Source organism: Gorilla gorilla, chromosome 6 (assembly GCF_029281585.2).
Source record: "Gorilla gorilla gorilla isolate KB3781 chromosome 6, NHGRI_mGorGor1-v2.1_pri, whole genome shotgun sequence".
NCBI lineage: Eukaryota > Metazoa > Chordata > Mammalia > Primates > Hominidae > Gorilla > Gorilla gorilla.
The window spans coordinates 152,511,654-152,527,096 of NC_073230.2; the positions used below are offsets into that span (position 1 = coordinate 152,511,654).

Below are 15,443 nucleotides of genomic sequence, written 5' to 3' on the forward strand. Positions count from 1 at the left end.
TCCTCTGAAGCCCACAGATTTCATTTCCTTAGCCCCTTACACTGCAGCATTCCTTACCACCTAACAAGGCATACCCAGACCTGAAAACCCCTTCTTGTTTTGCTGCTGTGAGCCTGTAAATATATGCAGGTGTGGGCCCATCTCAGTTTGCGTAGTCCTGGGATTTCTCACAGATGAAATGGAAGTCATTAGCAAACAGTGCTGGTTCTTGATTATTTAGACTATGAGATGTAGGCTGCCATAACAGATTGGGCTGGAATAGAAGGATGGGAGAGTGAAGATAGTAAAATTCCATTTCTTAACCTGGTTGCCTTTAAGGTCTTCTAGAGTGGGCATAGATTGTAAGAGAATTCTAGTGCAGCATAGAAGAGATCAAAGCAATGAATTTGTGTAAGTTGGGATATTTTGGGGGTGCATTGTATCTAAAGGATATGCCTGAGAGGTAAGTGCAGGTGCAGATGGGCCATGGAATTTGGCAAGAGATGGAATGTTCTGTAGGAACTTTGTACAGAAGTTTTGGTAGGAAACAAAACTTTTTTTTTTAAATACGGGATTTCACCATGTTGGCCAGGCTGGTCTCTAACTCCTGGCCTCAAGTGATCAGCCCGCTTCGGCCTCCCAAAGTGCTAGGATTATAGGTATGAGCCACCTATAACAAACCAGAAACAAAACTTTTTTGTTTGGTAGGAAACAGCTGTGGGAGCTGGAAATATTGTTGAGTCACACAGAGAAGGGGATGGCAGTCTAGGAAGAGCAGAAGGGGATTGAGGTGAGCTGAAGCACCTCGGCAGATAGAGCAGAATTTGGTACAGAACACTGGAGACAAAAGGGCATGAAAAATGGACTGAAACTGGTTGGTTGTACTGCAAGAAAAACAACCATGGGATAGCCTCAAGGGAAGGATACAAAATCTAGGGCAGGCGAAGAAATTATGGAAATAGTGGAAGTAAGATAAATACCCATTTTCAGGATAGGAAGCATTTTCAGTGGTGTGATAGTTTGAGAATTACAGAGCAGTATCTCTGAACTGGATTCCATGTCCTCCCCACCCCCCAACCCCCTTGCCCTTGAATAAGGGTATGAGGTTGAATTTCACAGCTCTGCTCCCTTCTGCTTACCTCTGCCAGAGGATTCTCTTCTAAAATTATCCCCCTCCCAGAGCTGGGGGCTGCCCTCTGCTGCCCTCCTCCATCCTGTTTCCTCTAATGGGGAAAAGGAAAACAGGAAGAAGGAAAAACTGTAATATCAGACCAAAGCTGATTTTTTTTTAATTTTTAAAATTTTATTCTATAAAATAGAGATGAGGTCTCACTATGTTGTTCACACTGGTCTCAAACATCTGGGTTCAAGTGATCCTCCTACCTCGGCCTCCCAGAGTACTGGGATCACAGACATGAGCCACCACACCCAACCAAAGCTGTGATATTAAGAATGGTGCCAGACTGGCCGGGCACAGTGGCTCATGCCTGTAATCCCAGCACTTTGGGAAGCTGAGGCAGGTGGATCACCTGGGCTCAAGAGTTTGGGACCAGCCTGGGCAACATGGCAAAACCCCGTCTCTAAAAAATAAAGAATGGGGCCAGGCACAGTAACACATACCTATAGTCCCAGCTACTCAAGAGGCTAAGGAGAGAGGATTGCTTGAGCCCAGGAGTTGAAAACCAGCCTAGGCAACATAGTGAGACCCCCATCTTTAAAAAAAAAAAAAACACAGGAGGAAAGACGTCTAATCTGAGAAGGAGGAAGACATTAATAATAGCTACAACTGTTTGAGTCCTTGGTGTGTTGTAGGCATTGAGAGGAGCTTTCCATTTCATCTTCCCCATGCTTCTGTGAAGGAGTCATTTTCCCTTTTGTTTTTGAAACAATTTTGCTGTTGTTGCCCAGGCTGGAGTACAATGGCGTGATCTCAGCTCACTGCAACCTCTGCCTCCCAGGTTCAAGCGATTCTCCTGTCTCAGCCTCCTGAGTAGCTGTGATTACAGGCACACGCCACCACACCCAGCTAATTTTTGTATTTTTAGTAGAGATGGGGTTTCACCATGTTGCCCAGGCTGGTCTTGAACTCCTGAGCTCAGGTGATTCACCCACTTCAGCCTCCCAAAGTGCTGGGATTATAGGCGTGAGTGAGCCACCGCGCCTGGCCACAAATGTAGTTTTAACGGTGTGGACTCTAGAATTCAGTAGATCTGATTTTGAATGCTGGCTCTGCCTTTGAAGATATTGGAGACCTTGATCAAGGTAGCTAACACAGCCCCAATTTCCCTTATTTAAAAATGAGGAAAATTGTGTCTACCTTCCAATGTCCCTATGAGGATTAAATGTGATGATGCATGTAAATCACATGGTGTTAATGCATAAAAAAAATGCTTGATAAATGTTAACTCACAGAATGAGCTTCAGTTTAATGTGAGTGAACAGTTCTTACTATGAATCAAACACTATAGCACATTTTTGTTTTGTTTTGAGATGGAGTCTCTGTCGTGAGGCTGGAGTGCAGTGGTGTGATCTCGGCTCACTGCAATCTCTGTCTCCCGGGTTCAAGTGATTCTCCTACCTCAGCCTCCAGAGTAGCTGGGATTACAGGCGCACGCCACCACGCCCAGCTAATTTTTGTATTTTAAGCAGAGACGGGGTTTCACCATGTTGGCCAGGATGGTCTCAATCTCTTGACCTCGTTATCCACCTACCTCGGCCTCCCAAAGTGCTGAGATTACAGGTGTGAGCCACCGCGCCCAGCCTATAGCATGTTTTTTTGCATGTGTTATTTTATCTTCTTAACCCTCTAGTTACTGCCTTTCTGAGGAAACTGAGGTCAGGATGTGAAACCGAAGCTGTCAGTTTGAGCGTATGCTAATAGCCTTGCTTCTGTGACTTATTCTGGCATGAAGGATTTTTTTTCCTCCTTTTTTTGGGCTGTAAGATTCCTCCCATTGGGCTGTGGGAATGAAACTGAGACCCAAACCTTATTCCATCTTAAGTCCTAATTAGGTAGGAGTTTGGGGAAAAATGTATCATGTTTGAAAAGCCAGAAGGGGGAGAAAGAGACCTGTCGAATACTACAGGGAAAGCCTGATGTGCAGGGGATGGGAAAGGACTAAGGATGCTTAAAGAATAAGGAGGCTGGCTGGGCGTGGTGGCTCACGCCTGTAATCCCAGCACTTTGGGAGTCCGAGGCGGGCGGATCATGAGGTCAGGAGATCTAGACCATCCTGACTAACACGGTGAAACCCCGTCTCTACTAAAACATACAAAAAATTAGCTGGGTGTGGTGGCGGGCGCCTGTAGTCCCAGCTACTCCGGAGGCTGAGGCAGGAGAATGGCGTGAACCCGGGAGGCGGAGCTTGCAGTGAGCCGAGATCGCGCCACTGTACTCCAGCCTGGGCGACAGAGCGAGACTCCGTCTCAAAAAAAAAATAAAAAAGAATAAGGAGGCAAGCCACAATAAAGAGGAGAGGAGACATGACCGCCAGTGGCATACACTATACAAAGTGTCTTCAGAGGAAGTTGTAGCTTAGCTGAAATTTCAGAAAGTAGGTGGCCACGGGTTCCATGGCTGCCTGGATATGCAGAGGGAAAGTGATGACTGAAAACACCTTTAAAGAACATAAGGGTTTTACTGTCCACTGTGTTGGGGAGGCCAGACTGGAAGACGTGAGAGTCTGAAAACAAGGGTGTAACCCAGAAAGAAAATTCTTTCACCTACACCCAACACAAAACTTCTCCTCCATGTATCTTGCATGGCAACTTTTTACGATTTTCCTTCAAATAGCAATTCTATAAGCCTATGGGCTTTTAAACTTTTTGTATAATGGACCCTAGGATGATCTATTTAAAACCCCAAAAGAGGCCGGGTGCAGTGGCTCACGCCTGTAATCCCAACACTTTGGGAGGCCAAAGCGGGCAGATTACCTGAGGTCAGGAGTTCAAGACCAGCCTGGCCAACATGGTGAGAAACCTGTCTCTACAAAAATACAAAAATTAGCCGGGCATGACCGTAAGTTCCTGTAATCCCAGCTACTCGGGAGGCTGAGGTGACAGAATCGCTCAAACCCAGGAGACGGAGGTTGCAGTGAGCAGAGATCGCGCCATTGCACTCCAGCCTGGGTGACAGTGAGACACCATCTCAAAAAATAAATAAATAAAACCCGAAAGAATATATATCATTTATGCATGCTTATGAATTTGCTTCCACATTCAGGAGCTTCACAGGAATCCCTAGAAGCCCATCTTTGTGCCTCCAAATAAGAACCTAAGCTACTAAGCCCAGCAGGATGATGGAGTGAGGAGTGGGCATGGCTTACATTTTCTTTTCTTGTTCCCTTGCAGGGATTTAAACCCATGGGATTTAAACTATTCCTAATTTCAAACACAGGATATTTACTCTCAAACCCTTGCCCACCAGCACTGGCAGTCTGTACATGTCTTTGACCCTCCTAATTTCAGAATCTGGTTTTAAGAATCGCAGTTGGTGCTTTCCTTCTAGACCACACACTTCCACTCAGCTTGGCTGGATCTGAGCACTTACCTCACTCCACTGGTCTCTGCCTTCAAATCTCAGAGTCCATGACTAGGCTGCTCTGTTTTAGGGACCTGTCTTTCTCAGAAATAGTAAGAAAGTCATAATTGCATCTCATATTTGCTGCTTATATTTATCAAGTTCCTACAGCAACTGATCACTTTCAGGAAAGCTATACTCCTCAAACGGGAGAATCTTGTTTCTGAAGCCCTCCAAGGAATGCAGTGTTACCTTGGCACTCTATTTTTTTTTTTTTCGTGCAACAATGTCTTTTATTATGTATGCGGTTTTAAAATTATTTCTTGAATCTCTCCATACACAGGCAAAAATAAGTGTGCTACTTAACATACTGGAACTTGCCTAACTTAATCATTGCCCAGAGAAGGGAAAATTATCACCAAAATGTGCTTAACCAGGAGGCCAATGCATCTGCCAACCTCCAAGAACATGGAGATGAACTTGATAGACAGACTGTCCACCATCTGAACCTTTATTCACCACCATTTGATAACCCTTATTCAGGCCCAAATCAGCAGCACATTTCTTGCCAACAATCATTAAGTGTCCAAGAAGACTTTCGTCATCATCTTCTGCTGCAGAAATCTGGGATATATGTTTTTTCGATATCAACAGAAAATGTGTTGGTGCTTGAGGGGAAGTGTCATGGAAAGCAAGGCACTGGTCATCCTCAAAAATGATTTTGGCTGGGATTTCCTTGCAGATGATCTTCCCGAAGACAGTGTTGCCACCAGGCCGAGCGACCTGAGCCTTGGCGATCTCACCTGCCATCTCTGCCTGTCTCCCACGCAGCAGCCAGGATAGAGGCTCAGAAGGAGGGAGGAACCCACAGATTCTATTTTCTTTGTTAAGAAAGTAATCCTTTCTGCTCATACCAATCCCGTAGATGTCTATCCTTATTTTCTGCCTGTAGAAAAGGTGGGTATCATCACAGAATGTTTAATCTCTCAATTCATCACACATTTGTAATTTTTTGGAGAGATTATAGGCCTTGAGGTTTGTAGGATTGTTGTTAGAGCAGGTGTTTTTTTTTTTTTTTAGCTACATTGGTGTATAATTGACAAATAGAAATTATACATATTTAATTATACTACTACTTGAGACCATCATTACAGCAGTTACTACTGTTACCACTTGAAACCATCATTATGACCGAACAAAGGGACGAATGTAGAAATGAAAACTTAAGACAAAAGAAACTGTTTTAAGGAAAGGCAACATGAAGAAGAAGAGAGCTCCCTGCTTCTAGTAAGCAAAGGCAGCTCCCCTGCCGAGCTTCTCAGCCCTTCATATTTACTGGGTAACAAGAACAAGAAGGAGGTAATGATTGGTCAGCTGCTGAATTGATCACAGGTTCATATTGTTACTGACAGGCTTCAATTGTACCTAATCATAAGAAACATTTGTGCGGCCTCCAACAATGTACAACTTGATGTGTTGATATATGTGTACATTGTGAAATGATCATCACAATCAAGCCGGTTAACATATCCATCACCTCACATAGTTGCTTTGGGGGTGCAGGGAGGTGAGAACATTCAAGATCTACCCTCTTAGCAAATTTCAAGTATGTGGTATTACTACCTATAGTTACCATGCACATTAGATCTCCAGGACTTTCTCATCTTGTATAAGTGAACCTTGTATCCTTTGACCAAATTTCCCCATTCTCCCACCCCCTACTCCAGCCCAGCCCCTGGCAACTACCCTCTACTTTCTGCTTCTATGAGTTTGACTATTTTAGATTCCACATACAAGTGCAATCATGCAGTATTTTTCTTTCTGTGTCTGCAATGTTTGACTTAGCATAATGTCCTCCAAGTTCATCCATGTTGTCACAAGTGGCAGGATTTTCTTGTCAGGGCTGAATAGTATTCCATTATATATATTTATATACACATGACATTTTCTTTATTCATCTGTTAGTGGACACTTAGGTTGTTTCCATTTCTAGGCTATTGTGAATAATGCTGTAATGAACATGGGAGTGCAGATACCTCTTTGAGATACTGATTTCCTTTCCCTTGGATGTATGGGAGTTGCTGAGTCATATGGCAGTTCTGTTTTTACCTTTTGAGGAACTTTTATACTGTTTTTCATAATGATTATACCAGTTTACATTCCCACCAACGGTGCACAAGGGTTCCCTTTTCTCTGCATTCTCACTAACATTTATCTCATCTTTTTATTTAATTTTTTTTTGAGACATAATCTCACTCTGTAGACCAGGATGGATTGCAGTGGTGCCTTCCCAGCTCACTGCAGCCTCCACCTCCCGGGCTTCAGTGATCCTCCTGTCTCAGCCTCCCAAGTAGCTGGGACTACAGGCGTGCACCACCGCACATGGCTGATTTTTATATTTTTTATAGAGACGGGGTCTCCCCATGTTGCCAGGCTGGTCTCGAACTGCTGGGCTTAAGCATTCCACCTGCCTTGGTCACCCACATTGCTGGGATTTATAAGCATGAACCATAATATCCATAGCCATAATAATGGCTATCTCTTGCTTTTTTGATAATAGCCATCCTAACAGGTATGAGGCGATATTGCATTATGATTTTGGTTTCCTGATGATTAATGATGTTGAGGCCCTAGAAAAAGTACTTTTAATGATATTGGCTTCCCTCCTGCTTTGGGTGGTTCCATTTAGCCTAGGTCAAAATCACATTGTAGACCAGATGTTTGGTGTCCCTACCCTGCAGTCCCTGAACTTGGACTGTCCTGGGACAGACCCCACTTGGTAATGCATCCTAAACTTTACTTTGGCTCAGTTCATATCTTTTCTCCTATAGTGAAGAGTTCATAGGGAAGAGATGTCATAGGAAAATTGGTTTTATAACGTGATGCCAGGAAGAAAAGTTTGTCCTTGGCCAAAAAAGTATTTATTGACCTGAAAAGGGAAGAATAGCAGAGAGCACTTCCCCATCATCTTTCATGTTTGTCGGGCTTGTCATGAGAAGCCCTCACCCCTTTCCCACCTCTCCCTTCCCTGTGCCTCTTTCTACTTTTGATTCTCCCCTGTTATCTCCCCTGTTATCTATCTGATGGAGCCAGTGTGGGCACTCCACAGTCCAAATGGAAGCTCAGTCCCTCCGGGTTGGCAGTGTGGCTGACACCTAACAGTCTGGGAAGTGGGAGAAATTCTAGAACCCAAGGCTATTACCGACCCTCGACTTCCCACTTCCCATAAGTGTTCCACACCCAGTGGGTGATAAGGATGGGATCAGGGAATGCCCCCAAGCTGTTATTAGCAGCCTCTGGCAGACAGAAGGGCAAAGAGCTAGAGAAGAACACTGGACATGGGATGGGCTGGCAGAGCTGGCCAGACAGAACCCTGGGTGGACACAGAGTTGGGAACAAGCTGGCCAGGAGATGTGGCAGAGAGGCACCAGTTACTTTCCCAGGTGAGTTAACGTGCCAGTGTTTCCAGAACTTCGAGTCGCTTCATCTTTATCCAGCACCCACCCCTCACCTTCCGCATCCTGAAGAAGAGAGATGGGCAACTGGAGGGCTTCCATGCAGATCCGGCTCTACACATAGGTTTGAGAGCATACTCAGCAGTTTCTCATCCTGGTCCGGGCGATATTTATAGAGGGACCAGTGACATGGAGCTGGAAGCCTACTACTGGTGACTAAGAAGGGGGACAATGCCACTGGCTCAGCAGAGGGAATTCCCTGTGGGGCTGTCCCTCAGGTTCTCATCCCAACCCCCACCCCCACACTGCACTCACACCTGCTTCGACCCCAAGCAGATCAGATGTGGCAGTGGGGGGTCATGTGACGGAGAGGGGGCTATAAATAGCTGGAGGTGGGCATGCTGCCCCAGACGCCTTGGGGACAGCAAGAGCAGAGGCTTAAGGAGCTACACTGGGGGAAGGACAGGGGCAAGCAGGCCAAGGCCTGGCTGGGGCTTGGGGGGAGGGAATATGGAGCAATCCCGGTCACAGCAGCGTGGGGGTGAACAAAGCTGGTGGGGTAGTGACCCCCAGTACCAGTATATGCCCTTTGAACACTGCACCAGCTACGGACTGCCCTCTGAGAATGGGGGCCTCCAGCACAGGCTCCGGAAGGATGCAGGCCCCCGCCACAACGTCCACCCCACACAGGTAAAGTGCTATAAGGGGAGAGGGGAGCCATGGATGAGGGGAGACAGTGGTGCCAGAGACTGGTGAAAATGAGGAATTGGGTGAAAAGAGGGAGCAGTGTTACATTTTTTTAACTTAAAAAACAAGTACGTGGTAATGTGTTCAAAATATGAAAATCTTTGAAAGTCTGGGCTCACTTAAGTATGCACTTAGAGAGCTATGCATGCACTTTCATACAACCTTTACCAACAGAGTACCCAAATCATATGGGGAAACAGCAGAGCCTCACATGCATGAATAGCTCGTGCTTACATAACCTACGTGGAGTGGATTGCGTAGGAGCCCACACTGCAGTGTGCTGGGAGCTGTCTCCCACACCCTCACCCACAGGTAGACACTGCCAGATTTCTGCCTCTGGGACCCTCTGCAGAATACACACACACGTGAATACACACACACTTTCTGCAGAAGGCAGAAGAAAGGAATTGGGCAAGTGTAGAAAACAGACTGAATTGCTTATCAGTGATCAAAGATCTACCAACGTCAAAATGAGCAGAGATGTACAAGCTTTTAGGTGGCAAGATGATCAAGTAAGAACCTATTAAGTGTTAGGCACCTGGAAAACGGCAGAGATGTGATCCCAGCAACAGAAGCATGCAGGCTAATTAGGAGTGTCTATGGATGAGCAGCCTCCCGCTGTGGAATTGGTGGGATATGAACACCTAGGAAAGGGGGAATGGGGATGGGCACAACTAAAGGAGAGTTTGTGAAATTGTCATGGAAAAAGATAGGTCATGGTTAATAAGTAAGTGTGCCTCTCCCTCCAAAGAATGCAGAGAATAACAGAGGATAGAATTTGTCTAGAGGACAGTTGGCCAGAACTTTTTTTTTTTTTTTTTTTTTGAGATGGAGTCTCACTCTGTCTCCCAGGCTGGAGTGCAGTGGTGCTATCTTGGCTCACTGCGACCTCCGCCTCCCTGGTTCAAGCAATTCTCTTTCCTCAGCCTCCTGAGTAGCTGGGATTACAAGCACCTGCCACCATGCCTGGCAAATTTTTGTACTTTCAGTAGAGACAGGGTTTTGCCATGTTGGCCAGGCTGGTCTCGAACTCCTGACCTCAGGTAATTCACCCACCTTGGCCTCCCAAAGTGCAGGAATTACAGGTGTTAACCACTGTGCCCAGTCTGGTCAGAACTTAAAAGGCTTTTTTTTTTCTTTTTTTTTTTTTTTTAACAGGGAGCCTTCAGTTCCTTTAGGTTTAGGGCTGGGAAGCTGAGGCATGAGCTATGCAGGGGATCTCAGCATTGGGGGTCAAAAGGATCTGCTCTCAGTCCCTGACCAACCCCCAGGAGTATTTGCAAAGGCAGCGCTAGGGACCCAGTAGGGAAGAGGGACATACAGGTCAGTGTAGGCTGGAATCGAGCGTTGGGAAGGTTTCCTGGAGACAGCGGGGTCTGACTAGGCCTTTGAACACTGTGTGGGATCAGCAGGAGGGAAGACCCCTCCCCCTGGCCCTGTGTTCTCACTCATGTACATGATTGTATCTGGGTGGGATGACAACTTGAGTAACAGTGCCATTATGGCACTTCCTGATGACAGTGAGGAGACTGGCCAGGTGAGCATGAAGCCTCGTGTTGGGAAGCTATGGTTAGTTTGGGGAGTAGAATTGGCCTGTTTTCTACAGGTCTCAAAAGCAAACGAGTTTGGATTAGTTTTTCTTTGTTTAATTTTTATTATGGAAGACTTACACAAAAATGGAATGGTATAGTGAAGCCCCAAGTACCCACCAGTTATCAATATTTTGTCACTATTGTTCCATCTATTCTTCCCTTCCCCACCTTCACCCCTCTACACACCATGGAATACTTTTTTTTTGTTTTTTGTTTTCGAGACGGAGTTTTGCTTTTGTTGCCCAGGCTGGAATGCAATGGCGCGATCTCAGCTCACCGCAATCTCCGCCTCCCGGGTTCAAGCAATTCTCCTGCCTCCGCCTCCCAAGTAGCTGAGATTACAGGCATGCGCCACCATGCCTGGCTAATTTTTGTATTTTTAGTAGAGACGGGGTTTCTCCATGTTGGTCAGGCTGATCTCGAACTCCTGACCTCAGGTGACCTGCCCGTCTCAGGCTCCTAAAGTGCTGGGGTTACAGGGGTGAGCCACTGAGCCTGGCTTCCACCTTGGAATACTTTTTAACAAATCCCAGACATTGTATCACTTGTAGACTTGAGTTTTGACTTCTCCCTTGCCCTCCCCTCACCCTGCCCTGCATGGGACCAGCCAGAACAGATCTGGCCCTTTAAGTGTTTTCCCAGCCCAGGTATGATGATATGAAGCAACCCCCTTCCTTGTCTCCACTGGCCTGGGGCCTTGAGGAGCTGAGACAGCCTCAGCTGTCTGACTTCCACTGGGAAGTATGTTCTCTCTCTGGGTCCCACGCAAGGTTTGGAAGGAAACACTGCCTCCCTTGGTCACTGACCCAGAAGACAAACAGCCATGAGCAGGGCAATTCATGTGCGTGCTTGTTCAGGACTGCGGTGTAAAATGCTGCTCATATTGTGAAATCAGATCTCTTCTACTCAGGCTCTCCCAGAATGCAGCAACATGGCCTGGCCTGACCCTGGCCCCAGAGGACAGTTAGTGTAGTGGGAGTGGGGCAGGCTAAAAGTGGTTGGAGATCTTGTATACCCCACACAGACACACGTGCTCTGCCTCAGGATGGAAGCGGAGGGCCACCAGACCTGGGGGAGCTGCTCTGCCCTCTTCACATGTGGGGCAGGTAGGGGTCTAATTATCTAGCTGTGGGAAGAAGTAGATGGACCTGCCTTTTCGGGCTAGTTCTTATGTGTGCATACAAGCACTGGGAGATGAGGTGGATGGTCTTGAAGCTTGATAGAGGACCTGAGGTGCCTCAGGTAAGGCTAGACACACCAAGGCAAAGTGCAACCAAGACTGCCCTGCTAGTTAGCCCAGTCTGTCCTCACCCTGTTCATGTTAGGAGAAAAGTCAATGCAAGTGGTCTGGGGAAATTGTGGGACATACAGAAAGCACAGTGACACAAAACACCTGATTGATATGGCCACCTGGGTTCAGCACAGTTCTGTACCTCTGCTTCAAAGCAAAAACTGGCCTCCTTGATAAAGGCTACCCTGGATCAAGGTGAGTACAGGTTGGAGAATGGGTGTAGAGAAGGTAGGATGAATGAACAAGGGAAAGGGTGGGAAGTGTGGGAATGGAGGGTGGAGAGTAGAGGGCAGGGATGACCACAAAGTCACCCTGCATGCAGTCAACACCCAGAATTCAAAAAGCTGTTGCTCTTTTCTTCTGTGAGTCTGTCTGCTGCCCTCTGTCTATTATTTTTTTAGTCTTCCACAAGGCAGACACTGATCATTCTCTCTCTGTCCAGATTTATGGCCATCACAAAGAACAATTCTCAGACAGGGAGCGGGACATAGGGATGCCCAGGAAGACAGGCTCCAGTTCTACCGTGGACAGCACGGATGAGGATCACTATTCTAAATGTCAAGGTGATGGGGACTGAGGAATAAAGAAATCTGGAGTAGAAACAGGTACAGGGATTAGGAGAATAACTTGGGCATCCCATTGCACGTACGTACTCCCTGCCCTGCTACAAAAACTCTCCTCTAATTGTTTTTAAGAGACAGGGTCTCACTCTGTCATTCAGACTGAAGTGCAGTGGAGTGATCATAGCTCACTGCAGCCTAGAACTCCTGGGATCAAGTGATCCTCCTGCCTCAGCCTCTCCAGTAGCTAAGACTATAGGCACATGCCACCACGCCCAGCTAATTTTAAAACTTTTTTTGTAAGGATGCTGAGGCTGGTCTTGAACTCCTGGCATCAAGCAATCCTCCCGCCTTAGCCTCCCAAATTCCTGGGATTAGAGGCATGAGCCACCATGCTTGGCCCCTCTAAGTATTAAGGAAAAGGCACCTCTCTTCACCTCCTTCGCACTTTGCCTATTCCCTGTTATTCCTCCCACAACTCCAAGAAATGAGTTTTAGGAAGGAATTCAAGTATTCATGGGGAACTGGGCTTTGGTGCCTTTTGCAGGGGCCGGAGCAGCAATCAGCAGAGGGGTAATGAGAAACTCAGTGCATAAGACATACGGACCCTGGGGGCCCAAGGCTTCCCCTCTCATCTTGGGTATAGCACCCAAAGTAAAGTAGTGACTCGTTAGCTGCTTTTCTCTCCCTCTCTCTCTCTCTCTCTACATATATATATATTTTGTTTGTTTGTTTGTTTGTTTTTTCCCTCATCTCTTCCTAGATTGTATCCGCCGCCTGGGACAGGTGGTGAGAAGAAAGTTAGGGGAAGACTGGATCTTTCTGGTGCTTCTGGGACTGCTGATGGCTCTGGTCAGCTGGAGCATGGACTACGTCAGTGCCAAAAGCCTTCAGGGTAGGTTTAACCTGGACCTTTGCCCACAGCCGTTTCTGGAGTTTCTACCTAGGGTAAGCAGGGTGTGTTATGGGAAGAGAATGTTAAGCAGGGTGTGTTATGGGAAGCGAATGTTGCGCAGAGAGGGATCAGGTGGGACTCCAGGCCCAGAAAAGACCAGACCCAGGCCTGCTCCACTTCTCACGCCCCTCCACTCACTGCCACCCAAGCAGTGGATGCCCCTCTAATAGGGTGGCCAACTTGCCCCAGTTCCCCAGGGACTTTCCCAGTTTCAGCACTGAACATCCCGAATCCCAGGAACCCCCTTGGTTCTGGGCACACCGGGTGGTTGGTCACACCCAGGCCTCCAGACCCTGTACTCCAGTGGGATTCGTGACACAGCCACCAACTGGAACAGGCCATGTCATCTCCATAACTCAGGCTTCCCATGTGTCAAATGAGAGCAGCACCATCTCAGGAGGGGCACACAGAAGGAGCACGGCCTGAGAACATGCCGGGTACACTTCCTGGTGCCGTGGACACGGCTGCTCAGCCATGTTCTGCCTAACCCCAGGCATGTGTCTCCGCAGCCTACAAGTGGTCCTACGCGCAGATGCGGCCCAGCCTTCCTCTGCAGTTCCTGGTCTGGGTCACCTTCCCACTAGTCCTCATCCTCTTCAGCGCCCTCTTCTGCCACCTCATCTCTCCCCAGGCTGTTGGTGAGAACTTGCCACCAGACTCGGCCTGAGCTGGGTGGCCTGAGAGGGGCCCTGTCTGTCTCCCCCATCATCCAGCCCCACCCACAGCCCTGTGCTGCCTTGCCCCATCCTCCCCACCACTGCCTCTTCAGCCCTCTCCAATTCCCATTCCCATATTCTGGACATTCATCTCCCTTTTCACCTCCACCTTGACCCTGCACATAATCTTTCAACGCTTTTAGGCTCTGGAATCCCCGAAATGAAGACAATACTTCGTGGGGTTGTCCTGAAGGAATACCTCACGATGAAAGCCTTTGTGGCCAAGGTTGTCGCCCTGACTGCGGGCTTGGGCAGTGGCATCCCCGTGGGGAAAGAGGTAGGCCTGGCATGACTGAAGCCAGAGCTGGGAGGGGCCCTCAGGAGCCAGGGTGGCACCAACTCTAGAGGGAGCTCTGGGAGTGGAAGTGGATCAGGGGACAGGACCAAGGCCAGGGCCAGGGGACACTAGGAAGGGGAAATGCTTTGGAAGTTCCTCCAACTGGGGTCCAATGACAAAAACCACACAGCTTGGGGAGCTTGGAGCAGGCTCTTAGCCTGGACACCCCTGACATTTGGGGCTGGAAAACTCTGTGCTGTGGGGAGGCTGTTCTGTGCAGTGGAGGGGACTTAGCAGCATTGCTGGCCTCTGACCCTTCCTAGATGCCCAGCTGCATCGCCCAGTTGTGACACCAGCATGTCCTCAGACATTACCAGCATGTCCTCAGACATTGCCATATGGACCCTGGAGGACAAAATCTCCCCTGGTTGAGAACACTGTCTTAGAGATCATCCAGACCAATTCTCTTGCTTGAATCTGAGAAAACTAGGACTGAGAAAGAGGCTGTGCTATTTTCAACGTTGCTCGGTGGGGTGCAGCCTCCTTCCGTTCTCTGCTGGTGTTCATCTTTGCCCCCTACTGCCATATTCCACCCAGCAGCCAGAGGCATCTTTTAAAAATGGGATCAGTCTCATCTGACCCCTGGTCAAAAACTTCTTAAGGCTTTCCATGCCTCTTAAAACAAAATTGAAAGTTTTGTTGTTGTTGTTGTTGAGACAGTGTCTAGCTCGCTTGCCCAAGCTGGAGTGTGGTGGTGCGATCTTGGCTCACCGCAACCTCCACCTCCCAGGTTCAAGCGATTCTCCCACCTCAGCTTCCCGAGTAGCTGGGACTACAGGCACACGCCACCACGTCCGGCTAATTTTTGTATTTTTAGTAGAGATAGGGTTTCACCATATTGGTCAGGCTGGTCTCAAACTCCTGACCTCAGGTGATCACCTGCCTTGGCCTTGCAAAGTGCTGGGATTACAGGCGTGCGCCACCGCGCCCGGCCTAATCAGAACTTCTTGCGTGGGCTTCGAGACCGTGGACTCTGGTTCCTCCTCTCTGCAGGCCTCTGCCCCCGCTTTCCTGTGTTTGGCTCACAGGTTTCCTTTCTGTCCCTCAGTCACCCTGCCCTGGGCCCCTCAGGGCCCCTGTGTGCTGTTTTCTCAGCCTGGAACACTCTTCCTCTTGACATCTGCGCGGCTCCCTCCCTCCCATCATTCAAAGCTCTACTTTAGGGAGGCTCCTCAGGCCCTTTCCTCTAAACACGTGCCCTCCCACCCTCCTCCACCCTGACTCTCTGGAGAGGAGAAACACAATGGTTTCTCCTCTTCTTCCTCTCTGGGATGAGGCCTCGTGAGGGCAGG

At 48.1% G+C, this 15,443-nt stretch overlaps 2 protein-coding genes across 2 annotated transcripts in view; one reads left to right on the top strand and one right to left on the bottom strand.

Annotated features, from left to right (window-relative positions):
• Positions 1 to 4,927: 4,927 nt before the first annotated feature.
• Positions 4,928 to 5,308, bottom strand: LOC101124007 (adenosine 5'-monophosphoramidase HINT1-like). The gene has a single exon (XM_055347139.2). It carries the CDS (start codon positions 5,306 to 5,308, stop codon positions 4,928 to 4,930), a length of 381 nt encoding a protein of 126 aa, XP_055203114.1.
• A 3,053-nt stretch (positions 5,309 to 8,361) lies between these two features.
• The window catches only part of CLCN1 (chloride voltage-gated channel 1), a 35,870-nt gene continuing 28,788 nt past the window's right edge, over positions 8,362 to 15,443 (top strand). Inside the window, exons 1-5 of the mRNA XM_004046377.4 lie at positions 8,362 to 8,643; positions 12,026 to 12,146; positions 12,907 to 13,038; positions 13,608 to 13,736; positions 13,958 to 14,091. Of these exons, the coding sequence (XP_004046425.3) occupies positions 8,464 to 8,643; positions 12,026 to 12,146; positions 12,907 to 13,038; positions 13,608 to 13,736; positions 13,958 to 14,091 (696 nt within the window). The 5' untranslated portion in view covers positions 8,362 to 8,463. The remainder of the gene's footprint in view (positions 8,644 to 12,025; positions 12,147 to 12,906; positions 13,039 to 13,607; positions 13,737 to 13,957; positions 14,092 to 15,443) is intronic.